The sequence below is a fragment of the Geotrypetes seraphini genome, chromosome 15 (assembly GCF_902459505.1).
Source record: "Geotrypetes seraphini chromosome 15, aGeoSer1.1, whole genome shotgun sequence".
Classification (NCBI taxonomy): domain Eukaryota; kingdom Metazoa; phylum Chordata; class Amphibia; order Gymnophiona; family Dermophiidae; genus Geotrypetes; species Geotrypetes seraphini.
In genome coordinates, this window is record NC_047098.1 from 53,786,185 (window position 1) to 53,804,601 (window position 18,417).

Here is an 18,417-nt window from a genome sequence, read left to right on the forward strand (position 1 = left end):
CACTGGCTCTGATTGGAAGAAAGAAAAAGGTCTGAAAATTTCAACAAAACAAACAAAAATCTTTCCATGCTTGAGAACCAACGTTTCAAAATTATTGGGGGTTGCTAAACCAAATGAAAATTACATCTCCCTGGACACTGTCAAGGAGTTTGTTCAACATTGGGGATGCTCTGGCACCCACAATACCCGCAGAGCTGGCTCCTATGCCTCTGTTAAATGAGATTTGATGGATAATATTTGGATAACGTCTGTATCACTCTTACAAATCAACATCTTGGTGTTTGTAAAGATAGTTTGTTATAATGTGGGACCATTGCAATAAATAAGTCCCATCGCACACACTTTAAGATGTAAGTACAAAAGCTTGTGTCTTGGTAGATTGAATTTCTTGAAAAATGGCTCCCTTCTTCCTTTGGTTGTTTACCTCTAGATTTGCCAATCCAATGGCAATTTGTATGGATTTTTTTTTCATTTTTGAGCAATGTCCTGTTTTCACAGGATCATCCACCATCAATAAACCATCTTGATTCTAGCAGCAACCCATCCTCCACCACATCCTCCACACCATCTTCCCCGGCACCGTTCCAGTCTTCCAATCCTCCTAGCGCAACAACGCCTCCAAACCCTTCGCCGATGGGCCAGCGGGACAGCCGGTTCTATTTCCCAGGTGACTGAGAAACAATAGATTAACCCTAAGCCTCAAATGTATTCTGTACAATATAAATGAGCTTGTGGCCTGTACTGTTCTGATTGTATATCCCAAGCATTTGCTGTTTATCAAAGGAGCTTTCTACCTATCCAAATACAGATGGAAGTAACCAGCTTACTTCTACTCTGTCAGAAGGGTTTTTCATATTTCTGTATCACCAGAAATTAATGTGTTCCCCTGGCCTTATCACACAGTATGCTATGTGCTGCTTAAAATGTGACTTGTAGATAGGATGTCTCATCCCAGGTGTTTATAGATTGTAAATGTGCGTGGGGTTTTTTTTTTGCAGATAGTTGGAAGGTGGTGAAGTAAAAGGGGGGCGGGGGGACAGTCCACACCTGTCGTCATCATGGTGTGGGCGCTGGCACCCTTCCTTCTCTCTGCCCCCCCCAATCTCTTCACACCCACCCCCCTTTCCCTTTCCCTGTATCAGTAGTTGTTCACCACCACGAGCAACAACTTCAATGTGCTCCTCGCGACCGCATCAGCTCCAACTGACGTCACTTCTGGGTGCCGTGCACAGGAAGTGACGTCAGAGGGAGAGCCAGCGCAGTCATGAGGAGCACATTGAAGTTGTTGCTCGTGATGGTGAAGAACTAGAGGTATAATGGAAGGGGGGTTGGGGAAGGAGCATGGGGCGGAGACAAGGGCAGGGAGAGACGCCTGGGAGTCTCGCAGAACCTGCTTGCCCCACTCATCCACAACAGTAAGACCACGGGCAACGGACTCCCACATTGCATATATCGTAACAATGCAAAAACTTATACTAAAAAGGTGGATTTTCCTTCCACTTACATAGTAACATAGTAGATGATGGCAGATAAAGACCTGAATGGTCCATCTAGTCTGCCCAACCTGATTCAATCTAAAAATTTGTTGGTTATTTTTTTCTTCTTCTCCTTAGCTATTTCTGGGCAAGAATCTAAAGCTTTGCCCAGTACTGTTCTTAGGTTCCAACTACTGAAGTCTCTGTCAAAGCTCACTTCAGTCCATCTACACCCTCCCAGCTATTAAAGCCCTCCCCAGCCCATCCTCCCCCAAACGGCCATAAACAGACACAGACCATGCAAGTCTACCCAGTACTAGCCTTAGTTCTTCAATATTTACTATTATTTTCAGATTCTAAATCCAAATAGATGTCAAATAGTAGGGTTGCTAGATTTCCTCTTTGAAAAAAAGAGGATGTCTGGGCCGTTTCGCGCCCAGCCCTGCCCTGTCCTGCCTCTGGCTCCGCCCCATTCCTCCCCAGCCCCGCCCCCCACACTAACCTCCTCAAGCTCGAAGGCTGCATTTGGAAGCCTTCGTGCATGTGAGGACATCAACGCAATGACATCACATATATGTGCGTATGATGTCATCACGGTGACGGTCGCGCATGTGCAAAAGCTTCCAGACACAGCCTCCGAGCTCAGGATTCCAAAACCTGGACAAACTGCTGGGTTTTGGAAATCCCTCTGGGAGCCTGGACAGTCCTCTAAAAAGAAGACATGCCTGGGTTTTCCTGGACTTATGGTAACCCTATCATATAGTTTTTCAAATGCCTACAGACAGATAAAGGAAACCTCCGTTACTTTTTATAATTACTCTGTAATTTTAAATTTGATAGATTGGACTTAGGGATCAGTTATTAAACCACTGACGCAGTAAATGATGGTAGAAAAATACCCCCACGGTCCAGCCAGTCTGCCTAACAAAATGGCCAGAGGTGTGTCCCACCACTCTGTGTAGGCCACAGTCATCCAACCATGGGGGCAGCCAAACATGATGGGGTTATAACCAACTCTCCAAGTATTGCCAAAAGTATTCAACTTACTGGAAAAGGGTTTACACGGGTAAATATATGCCCATCCATCCCGTATGATCATGGCTGAAAGGGGGTGGCTGGATAACCCGACATGGCCTTTCAGCTTTGCCAGACTAGGCAGTGGGGGGTGTAAGGCTGAGAAAGGGGCAGGAAGAATTTCAGTTTGGGTACCTACTTTACAGCTGCTTCAAGGCATTTGCAAAGTAATATGTGCATGGTGTAAGTACCTAGTCTGAATTTTCAGAGGGAAATTTTCAGAGGAATTACAAAGGAACTGCAAGACTATAGGCATTTGATGGAGTTTCAACATTGCCCTCTTGATTTTTTTTTTTTTTTTTTTATGTGAAAGGAGGAATGCAAAAGACATTGGACTGTCGTAATTAAAGAAAAAATCCCTCAGTGCATCTCTTTCAGCAATAAGAGGTGATGTGTCTGCAGAGTTCATCCAGAGGTGATTGTCCCACCTCTTTTGTAAGCAAAAAATATAGTGGGCCTCTCGGCAAGATCATTTTTCAAGCTAATCTTAGTCTGTAAAGAATCCTAACCCAATAAGTCAATGGAAAATAGTTTTCTGGAGCCAGGCGGGCCAGCGGCTGTTACAGTCTTCTAAGATGTTTCAGACAGCTGCAAAGCAGCCAGCGTAGTGAATACAGAGTGGCAGCCTGCTTCGGTTGCAGCCTTGAATTATGTAGATAAATACTTCTACCAATATTTGGGGTAAAAAAAAAAAATCATTAAAGTAGGCATTTTTATATTGTTTTGTCAATGAAATTCGTACTTCGACATCCCCTTGATTCTCACATATAAGGACCCTGGGAATTTACTATTACTATGAATTATTTCTATATAAGAACATAAGAACTGCCTTCTCCGGATCAGACCTTCGGTCCATCAAGTCCGGCGATCCGCACACACGGAGGCCCTGCCAGGTGTACACCTGGCTTAATTTATAGTCCACCATATCCTTATATGCCTCTCTTAAGGAGATATGCATCTAGTTTGCTCTTGAAGCCTAGGACGGTCGATTCCGTCATAATCTCCTCTGGGAGGGCATTCCAGGTGTCAACCACTCTCTGAGTGAAGCAGAACTTCCTGACATTAGTCCTGAACCTGTCCCCCCTTAGCTTCATTACATGTCCTCTAGTCCGTGTCAAATTGGACAATGTAAATAATCTTCTCTGCTCTATTTTGTCGATTCCTTTCAGTATTTTGAAGGTCTCGATCATATCCCCACGCAGTCTCCTTTTCTCAAGGGAGAACAATCCTAGTGTTATAAGTCTGTCCTCGTATTCCAGTTTCTCACGCAGCGCTGCACAGAATCACAAAGAAGAAGAAAACAGTCCCTGCTCGAAAGAGCTTACAATCTAAACAACCAAGACAGACAAACAGGATGTCATGGATATAGTTAAGGGGAACGGTTAATCAGCAGGTTGGGTTGGAGGGCAGAGGAATAGGGCCAAGGATTGAAGGCTATATCAAAAAGGTGGGTTTTCAGTCTGCTTTTAAACAACGGAAATTTATTACATTACATTACATTAGGGATTTCTATTCCGCCTTTACCTTGCAGTTCAAGGCAGATTACAAAAGAATTATCCAAGATGTATTACAACAAGAACTGACAAAAAAAAAAAAAAAAAAATTGGTCATTTTCAAAAAGAGTAAGAAATGGGTAAGGTTATTTGTTTGGGGTAGTTGGCTTTAGTGAGAGGTGGAGTTTGAGACTTGCGGTATTATTTCTTTTTTCAGAGTTTTCTTGAAGAGTATGGTCTTTATTTCTTTTCTAAAAGTCTTGTGGTCAAGGGATGCCATCAGTAGATTGGCGATTTGGTTGTCTAGTTTGGCTGCTTGAGTGGCTAGGAGGCAATCATATAGTTTTTTCCGTTTGACCTCCTTAATTGGGGGGTTTGAGAATGGGATGTGAGTTTTCCTAGGTCTGGTTGCAGTGTTGTGGATGAGGCGGTTATTCAGGTAGTTTGGACTGTCTCCGTATAAAGTCTTAAATAGTAGGCAGTAGAATTTAAATTGTATTCTTGCTGGGATCGGAAGCCAGTGTGATTGGAGATATGCTTCTGTAATGTGATCATGTTTCTTTAACGAGTAGATGAGTCTTAGTGCTGTGTTTTGGATAGTTTATAGTTGTTTTGTTATGGTTGTAGGGCATGGGAGGTAGAGGATTTTACAGTAGTCAAGTAGGCCTAGTATTAAGGACTGAACTATGAGCTGGAATTGAGTTTTCTTGAAGAATTTCCGAACTTGTTTAAGTTTCTCATGACTAAGAATGGCTTTTGTATTGTTTTATTGATTTGCAGTTGCATGGTGCAGCATCTGTCGATAGTTATTTCTAGCAGTTTTAGGGTGGTTTGTATGGGGTAGTTGATTGCATTGATTTCAATGTTGGTTATGGTTGGTATTTTGTTGTTTTCTAGGAGGATTAATTTCGTTTTATCCAGGTTGCTATTGATTTTAGTGTTTGGTATATTGTGTTTGTCATGGAGAGTTCAGGTTGATCGAAGGGTATGAGAATGGTAATGTCATCAGCATAGCTGTAGGAGGTTATGCCTTGTTTGTCCAGGTGAGAGCTGAGGGAGGCTGTATAGAGATTGAAGGGAGTCGGGGATAGAGGGGATCCTTGGGGAACTCCGCAGGGGTTTGACCAAGGTTCAGATTTTTGTTTGTCTGATTTTACTCTATAGGTTCTTGATTTAAGGAATCCTTCAAACCATGTGTATACTTTATCTGTGATACCTATTATATCCAGGATTTGTAGTAGAATGTTATGGTCCACCAAGTCGAAAGCAGCGGTAAGATCTAGTTGTATAAGCATCATTTTTTTTCCTGTGCTGAGATGTTGTCTGGCTGTGTCCAAGAGAGATCCTAGTAGTGTTTCCGTGCTGAAGTTGTTTCTGAAGCCGGATTGTGTGAGATGGAGTATGTTATGGTTTTCTAGGTAATTGGAGAGGAATTTGGCAACTAGTCCTTCTATTATTTTGACGTAGAGTGGAATAGAGGCAATGGGTCTGTAGATGGCTGTTTGGTCTATCGGTCCTTTGGGGTCTTTGAGGATCGGGGTGATGATGATTTCGCTGAGGTTGGTAAGGTAGTGGCCGTTTATTAGCGAGATTTGTATCCAGTTTAGAAGAAGAGCGCCGAATTTTGTGCTGGATGTTTTTAGGAGATATGGTGGACAGTTGTTGAGGTCACAGGATGCATGGCTGTATTTTTTGTAGTATTTGTTGAATTCGGGCCATTGTATGTTGGGGAATTGAGACCATATTCTATCTGCTGCAGTAGAATCTCTATCTATGGGGAGAATTGTGAATTCGTTAGGATGGGTAGAGGTGTCATTGAGGGTAGCTCTTGCATTGGTAATTTTATTTTGGAAGTGTTCTGCTAATAGAGTGGCTGTGGGGGGGTAGTATTGTTAGTGGTCAGGTAGGGTTTGGTGTCGGTTAGGGTTTTTAGAATTTGGAATAGTTTTTTGGTGTCTTGGGTTTCAGTGCCTATTAGGTTGGTGTAGTGTGCTTTTCTCTTGTCCTTTAATTGTGATTTGTATTGTATTTATCCATTCCAGACTCACTTTTCAGCTGAAGCAAAATGACGTGAACGAGCAATACAGTTGGATAGAGATGCTCAGGGGGAGCAACTTTTACACAGGAGATTTTGGCTACACCTCTCAACCCACTCATGCCCTGCCGCCACTCCACTCTCTTTTTCAATATTTCTCTGCCAGTGCTGTGAGCCTGAGCAGCTTCAAATCTTACAGCCCCGTACTTCCTGCCTGTGAATCTGTGAGATTTGAAGTTGTCTGTGGTCGTGTGCAGGTAGAGAAAAAAACTGACCAATATTAGCAGCTAACCCCATCCCAAGTGATTTAACCAGAATTACCCCCAAACTGTCCAGGATAAGACTTGACATCTTACAAGTGGCCTATCTGTGTGGCCGACAGCTGGGATACATCTTTGGCAGCGTGGGTAGGAAAAAGTGCTCTATCTTTACAGGCCAGTTAGTCTTTTTCTGATGTTACGTCTGGCCTCACAATGAAGTTGCAAGTAATCAAGACTGTACAAGTATGTTTTGCACCAATGCACATCGACTGAAACCAACGCTTGCACCATATGATTTTCGTACTGTAGTTCAGGCTATGGTTCTGTCGAGACTTGATTATTGTAATGCCCTGTACCTTGGAATAACAAAAGCAAGGGGTAGGGCATTGCAGGTTATACAAAACGCAGCGGCAAGATTGATTATGGAACTGTCTAAATGTGATCATATTTCGCCATACCTACAGCAATTGCATTGGCTGCCAGTCGCCTTCAGAATACAATAGAAAACAGTAATGATAATAATAATAATTTTATTTCTTATATACCGCTATACCCTAAGTTCGAAGCGGTTTACAATGAGAGTCGTGTCTAGAGAGAGTACAGTGTTAACAATAGGATACAGGATAATACAAAGTGAGCAGGTACTGGGGGTGTTTACAATAAGGTACAGGATATTAACAAGTGAACAGGTACAGGATGTTTACAATAAGATACAGGATGTTACACTAAGTTATAGGATGATGCAATATGAACAGTATACAAGAGATCAATGCTGTTTACAGCTAGATATATACAATGTGCGTAAGAGAGGTGTACAGCATTAAGCGTTGGGGGAAGGGAAAAGGAAGGGGAAGGACTTGATCTGCCATCAATTCTTGTATGGAAACATTCCAGAATTGTTTCAAACTGACATGTTCAGTTTTACACCAAACGGATCATTACGTTCTGAAAATCTAGCTTTACTGAAGACGAATGTGAACCCAAGGCTTGTTGAGACTGGTAAAACGACTTTCTGCTGCGCAGGAGTTAAAATAACGGAACTCCCTCGCAGGCCAAATATGAAATTGTCATGAAAAGGGCGCGTTTAGGAAATTACTCAAGACGCAACTATTTGTAGATGCCTTTTTCTAGTCAATAATTGCCTTCCCTGGCAAAGCTGATGAACTGTTCATTTAACATGGTTTTAGTTTGTAGATATGATTTTTGAGGATTATTTGTATGATTTTGTTTTAAATTATTCTGTAAACCGTTTAGTTTTAAATGGTATAGAAATTTTTAAAACAAATAAATACTTAAAAAGTTGGGATCTCGGAAGGAGACCTGGGAAGAGAGCTAAGACACAGACAGGTTGATATTTGGAGGAAACTGTTCAGGCTTGTAGCACTACTTCAGGTTCCAGAAAGTGGTCGCCAATTTTTTTATTTTTATTTATATTCCACTTAGAGCCTAAGTGGTTTACATTCAGGTACTTTATCATATTTCCCTATCTGTCCCAGTGGACTCAAACTCTATCTAGTGTACCTGGGGCAATGAGGGGATTAAATGACTTGCCCAGGGTCACAAGGAGCAGTGAGGGATTTGAACCCACAACCTCAGGATGCTGAGGCTGGAGCTCTAACCCCTGCGCCACACACTCCCACAATAGAGCTGCTGCCCCTTGATCTAGAGTAAGGCTGTTCTTCTAAATATATGTGGGGCTGTTGCTGGTGTGTTTCCTTGAGCTCTAACCAGCCTGTTTCTTCCTGTTCTGCCTGCGTGATTCCTCTCATGTTTTTCTCATTTCAAGCTGCCTACTACATACAGCATAGACAACAGTTTATCTTCCCAGGTAAGTTTGCACTTTACTTCTGCTCACTCATTTTTGTCGCCTTCTAATAGTTTCTTATTTCCCTTTAGCTCTGGGAAAGAAAAGTCTTGATTACCGTATTTTCACGTAGATAACGCGCACACGGGTATAGCGCGCGAAAAACACAAATTTATGTACTGAAATTTTTATATACCGCGCACACCTGTATACCGCGCATGCTGCCCGACTCTCCTTTTGCCCGCCCCGACTCTCCTCTGGAGACCCCCGACTCTCTTTTCGCCCGCCCCGACTCTCCTTTCCCCCTTGAAGTCCTGTCCCTACCCTGAAAGCCTGATTCCCCCCCCCCCCGACGTCCGATTCACCCCCCTGCAGGACCGCTCGCACCCCCACCCCGTCAGAGAAAGGGAGGGACCGCCTGAAGAGGAAGCAGCGCAGCACAGGGCTCTGAGAAGGGGCAGGACCGCCGGCAGAGGAAGCAGCTGGGCTGGCATCCGGAAACAAGGTAGACAGCTTCTCCATGGGGGAGGGGGGGAGGCTGTGGGGATGCGAGCGGTCCTTCGGGTGGGGGTGCGAGCGGTCCTTCGGGGTAGGAGTGCGAGCGCTCCTTCCGGGTGATGAATCGGGCGTCGGGGGGGGGGGGGGGGAACTATGTAAAAAAAATTTTGTATAACGCGCAAGGGTATGCGCGGTTTGTAAAAACCACGTATAACGCGCGCGTTATATGCGAGAAAATACGGTACTGCTGTAGCATTCAAATTAGAGAATGACAAAGGACAAATTTGTCCTTCCCCATTCCTGGAAGCTCTGCCTTAACCGCACAAACCTTGAACTCTTATGATTTTAAAGTGTTTGAGGCTTGTGTAGATGAGGATGAAGCTTGCAGGAATGGGGCAGGGACAGGAAAAAGAACTCATGGGGATAGGATGGGAAATGAGTTCCTGCGGGGTGGGGAAAAATTTGTCCCCGTGTCATTCTCTAATGCAAATAACAAAAATTCACCCACAGAACAAGAAAAAAAATCTCCAATAATCTGTCAGATTTAAAATAAAATCAGAACAAGATGGCTTGGAAAGTGTTGCATGCAGTCTGCGATATTATTATCCGGTAGAAGTGATGCCATTTTCCAGGCAGATTATTAGATAGAACCTGGGATTTAGTGAACTTCAGAATTTTTCAGTCTGCTGTGATGTTTACATCTGAATTTTATTTTTCTTTTCAAGAAGATATAAAACGGATGGAGTCTGTCCAAAGTGCAAAACTAACATGGTACCTAGTGGGGTGGGAGCCAAGCATGTAACTTACACAGTGCACATAAGCATTTATACGGATGCAAAAGTTGGACACTACGGAAACAAGACAGAAAGAAGAGTGACTCATTTGAGCTTTGGTGCTGAAGAAGGATTTTAGGTGTGCCGTAGACTGCCAGAAGAACTAACAAATCTATTCTGGAAGAGATCAAACCGGCTATGTCACTCGAAACCCAAATGATGAAGTTTTGAATGTCTTATTTTGTCACACCATCAGACGAGAGAGATCACTGGAGGACATCATGTTTGGGAAGATCGAAGGAACTAGGCTGGACACGTTTAAAACAACCATGGGGATGACGCTGGAGGACCTTTCCGGACTAGCACAAAACCAATTTCTTTTTAGATCCCACAATTCATCAAGTCGCTAGGACTCTAGCATGAATTCAATGTCACCTAACAAGCATGTGGCATTCAGTTCACAGCGTGGAAGTACTTAGTACCTCCTACTTAGGAAGTGGTAAGTGGACGTGCGTTAATTGTGCGTTAGAAAGGAAAAAGCAAAAGTTGGGGTGAAAATGGACTTCCAACAACAGAGGAGGACACAGCAGATGACCAGGAACGTAGTTTATTGGATCTCGCATGTAACAGACCTAACATGGCACCATGTTTCAACGAAAATATCACCTGCCTGAGGGGTCAAACCACACTCAAAGCAAAAACAAAAAAAACAAACAAATGTACATGTTAAAAAATAATGGAAAAATATAACTAGGTATTTATGCAGAAAAAGAGACAAAAGACAAATATATATATATATATATATGTAGTATGTATATATAAATTTTAAAAACCTTATAAAAAAATTGACATAATGAAAAACTGATTAAAAAAACTATAGAAAATGCATTAAAGTGCATGAAAAACACATCACTGTTATGACAGGAGAGAATTCTATAAATCACACTCAAATTTCGACACCAGAAAAAATTGGCACTAAGCGTAACTCTGTAACGGGTGTGCACCCTTTATACTAACATAGTAACATAGTAGATGACAGCAGATAAAGACCCGAATGGTCCATCCAGTCTGCCCAACCTGATTCATTTTTAATTTTTTTTTCTTAGCTATTTCTGGGTAAGCTCTACCCGGTACTATGCTTTGGTTCCAACTATTGTACAATCGTGCCTAATGCTGTTTCCCAAATCTAACTTTAGGCACCAGATGTATGTCTATTGAAACCAGATTTAAATGCTGGCACCCAAGTTAGGCACGCTGAGGCCAAATACTAAAATTTTACACGCAACTTTTCAGAATTTCCCTGACAGGCCCATGGCCACACCCCCTTTTGAGTTACATACTAGTATTTTTAGGCGCCATGCCTTAAAGAATAGTACGCAGTCAGATGCATGTTCTAATTTTAATGAGCACCAATTAACCTCAATAATTGGTTGGTTGTTATTTAATCAAGTTTCGTGCCCTTCTTGGGCACATGCTCAAATTTCAGCATGCAAATCTGAGCACCATAAATAGAATCCTGGGGTTAGTAAAGAGTACCCTATATACTCGAATATAAACCGGGATTTTGGGGCCCAAAAATGGGGGTCCCAGTTTATATTCGGGTCATCCCCCAGTGACCACCCTAAACCCTCCTGGACTTCCTGCAGGCCTGCCTTAGGCCGAGACAGGAGGGATCCCTCCCGTCTCCTGCCCCAGCCGACACTAATAATTACCTCCTTAACTCCCTCGCGTACCTCTTCCCTGGTGGTCCAGCGTGTATGCCCTGAAATCCTCCTTTGTAAACATAGTAGTCAGCGGCACACCCGGGCTAGCACACAGGAGCGAGCTTTTCGTGCTCCCGGCCGGCCCTGCACCGCTCTTTGATAGGCTGCCGCAAGTTTAATTTGTCATAGTTACAGTGCAAGATTTTTCAATGCAAGCTTTTATCCTAATGCGACTCATACCGAGGATCTTGTATCAATATACATTTCTTTGTAATATATCGGCCGTAGGCAGGGGAGTTAGGTGATGAGGTATGTTTTTATTACTTTCTTAAAGTTGAGGAGTCCTTCAAGGGATCTAATCTGTGGGGGCACCCTATGCCTTCTAGATAAGGAAAAATATGGTTAACACCTAGTTACAGGACTAACATGCTACATTTGTGACTCATTTTTGAGACTTATATGTTCCCTCTAACCAAAGCACTTGGGTATAAGTGAACATTTTAAAGTTGAAACTTTCAGGCCAACAAAAAAAAAAGTTCCTTTCTCTGTCAACATAGTCCAAACAGAAGTGTTGATTGAAACAGGGGGAAAGCGTCAGCTGCAAATGGAAGACAAAAGTCATGTGGCCATATTAATTAAAAAAAAGCAATAGTAATATTGAAAAAAGAGGCTGGGGGGGGTAATAAATACCATCCAAACAAAACATAAACTCCCACCAGGAATATTTAGAACCAGCAAGCACACAAGCTGCCAGGGCAGTGCTGCTTTCATAGCAAAATGAAAGAAAAAGCCTCAGTTTTATAGGTGGGGGTAACCCTCTCCACCATCCTTCCATCATAGGCAGAAAAAACTTTCATTGCTATTAAGTTTATTTTTTAAAAAAATTAAAATTTATTATTATTAAAAAAATTTTGAAAAAAATTATGAAAAAATTTGATATAAATGCTTATCGGTTATCTAAGCACCCTCTGCAAAATATACTTATGTTTAAATCCAAAACAAGAGGAACACATTTAAGAAGAAAAGCAATAAAGCGTTTACAATAAAATCAAACATGAAATCATATAATATAACAGGCAAGTTTACATACAACAATCATTAGGCAATCCAGTTCCTAACCAAACATTCAGAGGTCTTCTATAAATTAAAATGCAGCATATGTGAATCTGTCCCATATGTTTCATAGAATAACAGCCTAAGTTGTCTTGAAGAAGTTAGTCCACATGCAGGGCTGACATTGAAACATTTATTTGGGAGATTCCAACTTGTGACTGCATCTAAGCTGACACTGGATGGCAGCTTTGAGCCAGGCACTTACCGTAGATCATGCCACTGAACCTTTGTGCCCTGCATATACTGTAGGATTTGAATCCTGCTTTCTAAGGGTGTGAACAGAGTCAGAAGCTCTTAATTTACAAAGAATAGCCTGCCTTACATAAATAATGTTTGAGAAGCAAAAGAGAAAATGTCAGCATAATTAAAGGTTAATTAATGTCAGAGTGGTTGTCAGAAAAATGATCACGTAATAATCGCAGGATAAAAAAAATAGGTACTTACATGGAAGATTTGTGCAAAACTGGAGACTTTTTTTCTAATACAGCTTGTGGCTCACCCATTTCAAGCATGATTTTTCAAGCAGGTGGGAATTGAGATGCCAAGTCAGGGTGTGCACAATTTTGGCAGTGTTGCAAAAGCCGCTTGAATTCAGAGCCTTTTGTAAAATACTTATAGGTCTGTAGTAAGCATACATATAGTTCCATAAATGTGCAACATGTAAAAATACATGTTTAAAAAATGAGTGGATGGCTCTGCAGCTCACGTGAATAAGTTTGTAACCTACACAGTCCGATGCAAGTATAAACATGATGAGGGTAATTCTAAACTGTCTCTCTGTCCTGTATCAGAGGCTGCCTATCAAGTTTATTAAACCATAAGAACATAAGAATGGCCGCTGCTGGGTCAGACCAGTGGTCCATCGTGCCCAGCAGTCCGCTCACACGGCGGCCCTTAGGTCAAAGACCAGTGCCCTAACTGAGACTAGCCTTACCTGCGTACATTCTGGTTCAGCAGGAACTTGTCTAACTTTGTCTTGAATCCCTGGAGGGTGTTTTCCCCTATAACAGCCTCCGAAAGAGCGTTCCAGTTTTCCACCACTCTCTGGGTGAAGAAGAACTTCCTTACGTTTGTACGGAATCCATCCCCTTTCAACTTTAGAGAGTGTCCTCTCGTTCTCCCTACCTTGGAGAGGGTGAAGAACCCTGTCTTTATCTACTAAGTCTATCCCCTTCAGTACCTTGAATGTTTCAAACATGTCCCCTCTCAATCGCCTCTTTTCAAAGGAGAAGAGGCCCAATTTCTCTAATTTCTCACTCTACGGCAACTCCTTCAGCCTCTTAACCACGTTCTGGTTCAGCGGAACTTGTCTAACTTTGTCTTGAATCCCTGAAGGGTGTTTTCCCCTATAACAGCCTCCAGAAGAGCGTTCCAGTTTTCCACCACTCTCTGGGTGAAGAAGAACTTCCTTACATTTGTACGGAATCTATCCCCTTTTAACTTTAGAGAGTGCCTTCTCGTTCTCCCTACCTTGGAGAGGGTGAACAACCTGTCTTTATCCATTAAGTCTATTCCCTTCATTATCTTGAATGTTTCGATTATGTCCCCTCTGTCTCCTCTTTTCAAGGGAGAAGAGGCCCAGTTTCTCCAATCTCCCACTGTACGGCAACTCCTCCAGCGCCTTAACCATTTTCGTTGCTCTTCTCTGGACCCTTTTGAGTAGTACCGTGTCCTTCTTCATGTACGGCGACCAGTGCTGGACGCAATACTACAAGTGAGGGCGCACCATGGCCCGGTACAGCGGCATGATAACCTTCTCCGATCTGTTTATGAGTCCCTTCTTTATCATTCCTAGCATTCTGTTCGCCCTTTCGCCGCCGCACATTGCGCAGATGGCTTCATCGACCATAAAAAAGGGCGCCAACATTTTTGCATCAAATATGTGCTTAAATGATTAGTACATATGTGTGCTTATAAGTACATATGTGTGCATCTAAATTCCCATGTCCAACTAAGTGCTATTCTGTAAATACATGCAAATTTTCTATGATACATATTTGACAGGTTGGTGTATACAGGGGTGGAGTCTAGGGTGGGGTGCAGTTATATGTGTAAATTAAAATATAAGGTAGGGGTTCAGTTATACCAGCTTTCCTTTAGAGCAGGAGTTTTCAACCCAGTCCTTGGGAGAAAACACCTAGCCAGTCAGGTTTTCAGGATACCCACAATGAATATATATACTCCCTGGTTGTCAAAGTTTTTAAACTGGTGGTTAAACAGCATTTCAGGGTCTAACCTAAGGTTGCCAGATTTTCCAATCGGAAAATCCGGACCTCTAGACCCGCCCCTAGGCCTGCCCAGTTCTGCCCCCCACTTCCTGCTCTTGTCCCCCACTGTCCGTTCTTGACCGCAAATATTGTCGGGCAGGTTCTCCCTGCCCGACATGATTTGAGGAGGCTTTTCAAAATCCGGACAAAGTGCCGGGGTTTGCAAAGCCATCCGGAACCCTGGACATGTCTGTCAGCCTGACATTGGTTAGGCTAACCCAATGCTAGGCTGAGAATGTCCTCAAAAGGAGGACATGTCCGGTGAAATCCGGACATCTGGTAACCCTAGTCTAATCACAAATACTCAGCCCAAGATAACTGTTTAACTCTTGCTGAATATTCACGATCACAGCCGAAAAGTTAACTGTAAGTAATAATACTCAGCGTTGACTGACTAAGTTTAGCGGCCAAATCTAGCCACATATTTAGCAGGCCTAAGTTTGGCCGCTATTAACGTAACCTGCCAGTGCTGAATATTGGCTTAGCCACTTAAGTTAGTGCTGGCCAAAAATACCTTGGATATTCAGTGCTGGTCACTCTAAATGGCCTAGCATTGAATATCCGGAGATAGCACCCAAGTGCAGGATTTATGCAGTCTGAATATCGGCCTCATGAGATAGATTTGCATACAATGGAGGCAGTGCATGCAACCTTAACTCATGCATATTCATTGTGAGTTTCCTGAAGACCTGACTGGCTAAGCGTGTCTCGAGGACTGGGTTTGAGAAGCCATCCTTTAGATAAAAGGCGTCGCATAAATTCCCATTGGCCTCCGTATTTTGGGAAACTAAAATGTTTAACAGACACTAGGGTTACCAGACTTCTTTTCGAAGAAAAGAGAACACATGACCCTGCTCCATTCCGCTCCCAGCTACGCCCCCTCACCTCCTTTCCCGAGCTAAGGGGCCGCATCTGGAGGGCCTCTAAGCAAGGACCGTTGCGATGACATCACACGCAGGTTACTAGACGTCAGGATTTCCCCGGACATGTCCTCCTTTTGAGGACATGGCCAGGGGTCCGGACAGCTTTTCAAAACCCGGCACTTTGTCTGGGCAGGGAGTCTGTGCATGCGCGGCCGTCACATGATGACATCACATGCACATGTGCGTGACATCACCCATGTAGCATCCGCGCATGCGCGTACTTCCTCCCTGCCCGATAAGAGCAGGCAGTGTGGGGCAGGGCTAGGGCGGGATTAGGCAGGCCTGGAGGCGGGGCTAGGGATCCGGATTTTCTGAAAGGAAAATCTGGCAACCCTAATCACACGTCATCGCATCCGTGCATGCTCGGAGGCCCTCCAGACGCGGCCCCGAGCTTGGGAAACCCAGACAAACTTCCAGGGTTTGAAAATCTGTCTGGGCATCCGGACAGTACTCTAAAAAGAGCACGTGACCAGGTTTTCCCAGACATCTGGTAACTAACAGTTACTAATGAAGAAGCCAAGTCTAAAGTCTAAGTTTTCTGGAGTTTTTTGGGGTTATTTAAAACGGCAGAAGGTTAAGCATGGTTGTTCTTTCAATCAGTCCTCTAAAGTCCTATTCGTGACTTGGAGTAAATACAAAAACAGATGGGGAAATTTTTTTGAATGTGTGTTTCTATGCAAAATAGCAGCCTTGTAAAATCAGTGTTTACATGTCTCTGCCATCTACACATGCAAATAATGTGCAAAGCTACTAAAATGCTCTCCTTTACATGGGTTTTCCTATGAGTTATTGACCGAGCATGCTGCCTTGTTTGCTTTTGTCTTGCCATAGAAGTTCCTGTTATTCCACAAGTAATACAACCACCAGACACTCTGGAAATCACAAAGTAAGACACTAACATTCTGAATTTAATTGTTTGGATTTGAATTTTAGATGTAATGACTCATGTAATACATGCCCCTCCTCCCCCTTCCCCCTCTCCTCTCCCACCCTCATTTCCACAGCACGTCCTGAAAACTTAAGGGACAACATCAGAGTCTGTGAAGTGGGAAAATAAAAATTAGTGGTGGTAGTTAGTGTCTCCAGCAACCCGGTAAAAAATACAAGGTTGAGAGCGATTTTAATATTATGCTAAGCATAATAGTATGCAAATTATATGCATGCTATTTGTTCAGAGCAGTCCTGGTAAAAGGGGGAAGAACCGTTTATCTCTTTTAGGACCGTTAACAATGTATTATTAGTAATTCTGATCCCTAATGTTCATCTGCTTCTATGTGGCTCTTTTAAAATGTATGTGTTTAAAACTTTGGAGAAAAGCGGATTATAAATGTTTTACATAAATAAATAAATAAAAGCAAACCGGTAGGCCCAGCTCCTCCCCGTCCCTTGCCCGCAAACTCTTCTCTTCACCCCTAATCGCGATCAGCTGAGCTGGCACCAGAGCTGTGTTCAGCTGAGCCAGCAGGGGAAAAGAGAAGAGCCACGATCAGCTGAGCGGGCAGGGGAGAAGAGAAGAGCCACAATCAGCTGAACTGGATCCTCCGACTTCTCAGCTGATCATGGGTAGGGAGAAACAATTTGGAGGTTTGTTTGCCATGCATGTTGGCATGGCAGTGTTGGAGACTGCTAGAAAGCTCACTAAAGACCACGATAAGCCGTTTTGATAAGCTGCTGCTAAAAAGGCTTTGATGAACAAGTTCCTTTTACTGTGACTTGATCCCTCCACTGTCAATGCCACTTTGGGGTGATTTTGTAAATTTAGACTTGCTTAAGCAATCATGATACTATCTGTAGCTAAGAAACTGCTTACTTCCTTTTTCCTGTTAACTAGAGAGAATACAAAGGGTTGAGAAAGGTCACTACCAATAAACAGAATACTTTTTTTGTTTATTGATGGTGTTATTCTGTTTGTGTCCTTCTCTGTCCTCTGCCCTTGTTGATGTATGTAGGGCGAGGAGGAGTTAATCTTATAATTTGATGTATTGGTTAATTGCTTTGATAACTGAGCTTTAATAAACTTGTTGTATGCTGGATAGAAAATAAAAGTGGGCAAGAATAATAGATTTTTTTTTTTTTTTAGTTCTTGTTTATCCAGAATAAACATCTTATTAATCAAATTTGCATACCACCATTTTGTATGTTGGACACATGTAACTGCCATGGATTAGTTAAAACCCAACTTGCAATGTTCATTTATCTTCTAAGCCTGGCGCATGAAAGTTGAGGTAGGATGTCATTTTCAGTGTAGGTTGCACTAACCAGGTCTCCAATTTCAGTATCGATTGGCATGTGGTTTTTAAAGTGTAAACTGTGTTTTTTAATGCTCTGCATCAATTGGATCCCGTTTACTTGTCTAAATTCTGGATTAGGTGCACCCCAAGGTGTAGCTATGAAATCTTCACAAGGTGCTTCACTGACTATTTTGGCCAGTCTGAGGCTAAACCGACTTCAGCTGTCAGGAGGGCTTTTAAGATCTGTGCAGGAGTGTTACAGAATAAGTTTCTGTTAGAGTTATAGTTAGAATATACCGTATTTTTCGGTCCATAAGACGTACTTTTTCCACCCTCCAAAAGGGGGACTTGTGAGAACTGACTCAGCCATTCAGAAAGTGGGGCGGGCACAGACAGCGCGCGCCTGCCGGCCCATACACCGCTGGATCACCAGGCTTCAGGGGTCGTTTAAAAAGGTACTGTGGCAAGCGAGGGTGTTTTAAAAGGAAGGGCCGGTGGGCGGAAGTTTTTTAAAAGGAAGGGCCAGCGGGTGGGCCATGTTATTAAAGGGTACTGGGAGGAGTGGGGGAGGGAGGAGGATTGTTAGTCGGCTGGGATGGATCCCTCCTGTCCCAGCCTACCACTAGACCACCAGAGGTGAGGGGGTGGCAGGATACAGGTCAGGGAAGGTGGGATAGGGTGCAGAGCCTGGCAGGGAAGGGGGGACAGGGTGCAAAGCCTGGCAAAGAGTGTGGAGTTGGGTGCAGAGCCTGGTAGGGACTAAGGGAG

The 18,417-nt window shown here is 43.1% G+C and overlaps 1 protein-coding gene across 5 annotated transcripts in view; it reads left to right on the forward strand.

Annotated features, from left to right (window-relative positions):
* The window catches only part of KSR1 (kinase suppressor of ras 1), a 256,106-nt gene that overhangs the window by 197,688 nt on the left and 40,001 nt on the right, over positions 1–18,417 (forward strand). For 4 of the 5 annotated variants that reach the window (XM_033922274.1, XM_033922276.1, XM_033922277.1 and 1 more), the window contains 3 exons: positions 499–667; positions 8,124–8,165; positions 16,250–16,304. In XM_033922274.1, the coding sequence (XP_033778165.1) occupies positions 499–667; positions 8,124–8,165; positions 16,250–16,304 (266 nt within the window). The remainder of the gene's footprint in view (positions 1–498; positions 668–8,123; positions 8,166–16,249; positions 16,305–18,417) is intronic. The other variant, XM_033922275.1, reaches the window with a different exon arrangement.